This window comes from Protobothrops mucrosquamatus, unplaced genomic scaffold, assembly GCF_001527695.2.
Source record: "Protobothrops mucrosquamatus isolate PMUCROS unplaced genomic scaffold, P.Mucros_1.0 scaffold_25, whole genome shotgun sequence".
Taxonomy (NCBI): Eukaryota; Metazoa; Chordata; class Lepidosauria; order Squamata; family Viperidae; genus Protobothrops; species Protobothrops mucrosquamatus.
In genome coordinates this window covers 252,707-257,158 of record NW_015386101.1, presented here as the reverse complement: position 1 = coordinate 257,158, position 4,452 = coordinate 252,707, and the positions used below count along the sequence as shown (strand labels likewise).

At 45.8% G+C, this 4,452-nt stretch overlaps 1 protein-coding gene across 1 annotated transcript; it reads right to left on the bottom strand.

Moving 5' to 3' along the window:
* Nucleotides 1-4,190, bottom strand: LOC107303118 (ras-related protein Rab-39B-like). The gene is made up of 3 exons (XM_015832318.1): nt 4,097-4,190; nt 799-808; nt 1-427 (listed from the first exon to the last, which is right to left on the bottom strand). Exons 1-3 carry the CDS (start codon nt 4,188-4,190, stop codon nt 1-3), a joined length of 531 nt encoding a protein of 176 aa, XP_015687804.1.
* Nucleotides 4,191-4,452: the final 262 nt, after the last annotated feature.

The window sequence follows — 4,452 nt, the reverse complement described above, 5'->3', positions numbered from 1 at the left end:
TTAGCACAGGCACCTCCTATCTGACTTCACCACTTCTTCCGAAGAATGCACTACGTTGGGGACAAAGCCACTCTTGACCCCTTCCCAGCCCTCCTGGATGCTTATCTCCCCCCTTTTCACAAGTTCATAGATGTCTCGAGTCAGGTCAGTGAAGGCCTTCTCCACATTGATGGCATCCCGGGCCGAGGTCTCAATGTACTTCATGTCGTAGGCGAGGGCCAGTTTCTCGGCCTCATGTCGGGTGACTTGCCGCTGTGTGTCCAGGTCACATTTGTGGCCCACTAAAACAAAGACAATCTGATAAGGCTGGACGTGGGCCTTGGTCTCCTCCAGCCACTCGTGGACATTCTGGAAGGACCTGCGGTTGGTAATGTCAAAGAGGAGCAAGCCACCGACGGAATTCCTATAGTAGGCTCTCGTGATGGATCTGGAAGAGAGCAAAGACCCAAGAGAGGAAGAAAGACCATCAGAAAGAATTAAAATGCAAGCAGCAAATCACAGCTATTTTTCGTCCTGCGTGCACCGATCAGAGACGACTCAATCCCAAAGATGGTTTGCTGTATGACTATAATCCAAGCCGGATTCCTTTGGGCTTAGTGTGTGGTTCTGGCCCAGCCACTATAGCAATAAAACTATGGCTTGTGATTTAGATTATCTATAGACATCAACCGTGACTTGTTTAACAAGCTGGCTATACAAACCCTGGCTTACTATGCTGAATGAACCCAGCTATTCCAGCTTATCAATTGCATTCATGGTTTAACATGCTACCCAAATCCACCAGCTGATGCTCATTACCTGATTAATGCTACATTTTAAAGACTAGTATAAAGATAATTCACCAAAAATGCATTGTTGTGAAGAACAGTTCCTACAAGAGCATAATATGTTAGTCTTCAACTTACAACCATTCTTTTAGGGCGTGTTCAAAGTTACCGTGTGATTTACAACCAGCTGTCACAACCGACATAGCATCTCTACAGTCACAGGATCACAATTTGGTTGCTTGGCATCAGGCCTGTATTTACAATGGTTGTAGTGTCCTGGGGTCATATGATTGCTATTTGACAACCTTCTCAGCTGGCTTTCAGCAAGCAGTCAATGGGAAAAGCCATATTTGCTTAAAGACCGTAGGATTCACTCAACCACCAACTGCAACTTTATGACAAAAATGGTCATAAAATTGGGAATGATGCACTTAACAACTGCCTTGTTTAACAACAGAAACTCTTGCTACCTGTAACTCATCCATGACAGGATTCTGTATCTAATGTTGGGTTCACACACTGATCAACTGAACCTGATTTGCAGAGCACAATGTTTAACAAGATTCCTAGTTTGACACGATCCTTCTAGAGTAAGTTAAAGAATATTGTGACTAAGGTGTTGGCTGTTGTATATGACGTTCCGCATGGGTGCATAGAACACTTTCAATTAACCACCCAGCATAATTCACACACGTTAGGCAAAATATAGTTGACTGGCTTGATGTTCAGTGTGATATTAACATAGCCGGTATTGTTTAAAGTTTTGCTAAACCATGGTTTAACAAGCCAGAATGGCCACAACATGCTCAGCACATTATACCTTGGAATGTTGAACCCAGCTGTAACTGGATTCATACATCATAGTGAGCCATAATTTTATTCACGGTCTATGAAATAAGCCACAAATGGCTGAATCTTCAGCAGGCTAAACTGTAAATTAAAAAAAGGTTGGACTCAAACAACTGTTAAATCAGAACCAAAAAACCCCCCACATTCTGCCCTAGGGTAATGTGAATCCAGTTACCACGGTAGGCTATGATTAGGCAGACCCAAATTCATATCCTCCATTCTGCAACAAAGCTCTCTCTGGATAACTTTGCATCAGTCCCTTTCCACTCCACATTATCTTGTTGTGAATATTAAACAGGGAAGCTTTGAATTCTTTCCTTCGAAGATTGTAACGTTAAATCCGTATTTCTTTCCTTCTCGGGTTTGCCCAATTTTCTGTGCGTTCGATCCAGTATCGCAATTGTACACTTGAAAGGTTCTAACCACCATTCTTGGTTACTGAAAAGATAGGTGACACAAAGGGTGTATATACTAGGTTAGATTTCCCAGGAAGGCTCAGTAAATGGCACCATGTGTTCAAAGGTTGTGTTTGTGGAGGCAAATGTCTCCGTGAACATGAATAGTTCTGTCCAGGCAACTGCTCTACAAAGGTCCATTAATGGGACTCCAAATGTCTTACCCATCAAGGTAGTCCATCCACCCACCACCAAGGATCCTGTTGCCAATGGACTTCTTAATGGCTGACTGGACGAGTGTGTTTCCTGACCTTCCTGCTGATGGTGGATGACGTCACTCATTCAGGCTTCCTGTTCTGTAGAACAGGGGTCCCCAACCCCCGGTCCGTGGACCGTTCCCGGTCCACAGCATGCCGGCAACCGGTCTGCACAAACAAGCAAAGCCCCATCTGCAGGATGCAGGCAGCACGCAAAAACCCGTCCCCTCCGGTCCGCGGAAAAACCTCTCTCCAGGAAACTGGTCCCTGGTGCCCAAAAGGTAGAAGACAAATAGGGTCTCAACCTTCTGTCTTGCTTGAGTTGAAGGATTTTCTTGGTACCCTTGCAGGCATCTGACTTGTGCCTGGTTCATTCTGGCAGATCTGGGAAAATACAATCTCCTACATTTGTTGGAATCTTGAACTGACCGGGGGCATAGAGATCCAATCTTAGCCCCACTCTGTCTTAACAGAATACACACAAATCCCTTCTCACTTCTCCTCAATCCTCCCAGACAGGATTTAGGACTGCCTTGCTGGCTTCTAGGCGAGCATGCTCTTGGGAGGATAACTGACAAGTTGAAAGGGAGCAGTCATGAAAACCCTAAGAAGCAATGACAAGTCCCAGGAGGAGAAAACAATAACTGGATTGCATCCTTGTCTAGGATGCCGGTGCCCCATCTCTATATAAGCTGTAACCTCTGCTGGAGGACAGGAAGTCTGTGAATTTCAGCCTCCTTGCTCATCCATTAAAGTGTTCTCTGGGGCCAGAATAGAACAATTAAAATCCCCCATGCCTCAGGCATCTTCATTTGTGCACTATTTTGGGTAGCACTGAAACTGGAGGGGAAAGCACAGGTCAGTTTTTCTGGTAAATGGGCCAGTAGGATATAGAATCATAGGGCTAGGCATAGGATGCTTCCTAATCCAACCCCCTGCTCAAGGCGGGAGCTTTTATCCATCCCAATCAAATGGCTGTCCAGTCTATTCTTAAAAACCTCCAGTGATGGAACACCCACAACCCAAGGAAGCAAGCTGTTCCATTGATTAATTGTTCTCATTGTCAGGAAATGTCTTCTTCTAGGTTGAATCTCTCTTTGACAAGCTTCCACCCACGACATTGGTCACTGTTCTGTTGTCTTGAAACCAGAAGCAGCTTCTCACTTGCCTAGCGTCCACGGTTGTGAACCTCTGGATCCTGAAACAATGGACCTGACCGCTTAGCCCATCAGCTGTGGTATTCAGTCATTCTTGGACATTCTGCTGATAGGGAAAATAGGAATTTCTCCATTCATGCCTTTAATCAGGTGGCCTCTTTCTAAAGGGCCCTTGATCTGGGTCCACCTTGTCCATTTGCATAATTATAACACTGCCCACCCATCTGCTATGGAAGCACCTCCAGAACCAGCTGTGCTGTCCTCTCATCCTAGTGGTTGATAGACAGAGTGGACTCGTCCCTTATTGACCTGTTTTGGAAATTGCTCTCCATCCCATTAAGCTGGCATCTCTGTTCGTCTGATCCCTAATTGGTTCTCTGAGTAGTATTCCTTATGCCTGATCGGTTGAGATAATGCTTTGTTTGGCATTATGATGTGCAGAGAGAATTTACAGGTGATGTGATCTTGGAGTCACAGGAGAAGAAATGGTCCCATAAGATTGAGCCCAGATACACAGTGATCATCCCTTGTCATTTTACCAGCATCCTTAAAGTTGGTTTCCTGGATGTTTCTATGGCAGTCCTTAGACGCTTGAGGTCTGTTCCCGAAGCAAGGATAAATTTCTTTTTCTCCATCCCATGGTTAACGCCATGGTGCAGAATTAAGTTCACCCTGAAAATGTGCTCCAGGAGTTACTGAAGTATCCGATTGAATCTGCTTGCTCTTTTCTCCATAGAGGATGCTCTGGTAAACAGATCTGGCCATCCTGAGTTCTAGGATGTCCCGTTATATCAATTGAATAACACTTGGGCAGAAGCTAGTTCAAGTCCGCCTGGACTACTGTAATGCTCTCTACATGGGGCTCCCCTTGAGGAGCACCCGGAGGCTCCAGCTGGTCCAAAATGCGGCCGCGCGGGCGGTGTTGGGGGGGACTCGGCGCTCCCACGTGACACCGCTGCTGCGCGAGCTGCATTGGCTGCCTGTGGCCTTCCGGGTGCGCTTTAAGGTGTTGACTATCATCTTTAAA

Bases quoted from the DNA above. Each gene is read 5' to 3' on its own strand.
- LOC107303118 (XM_015832318.1), bottom strand. From the start codon at position 4,190: ATGGCCAGATCTGTTTACCAGAGCATCCTCTATGGAGAAAAGAGCAAG.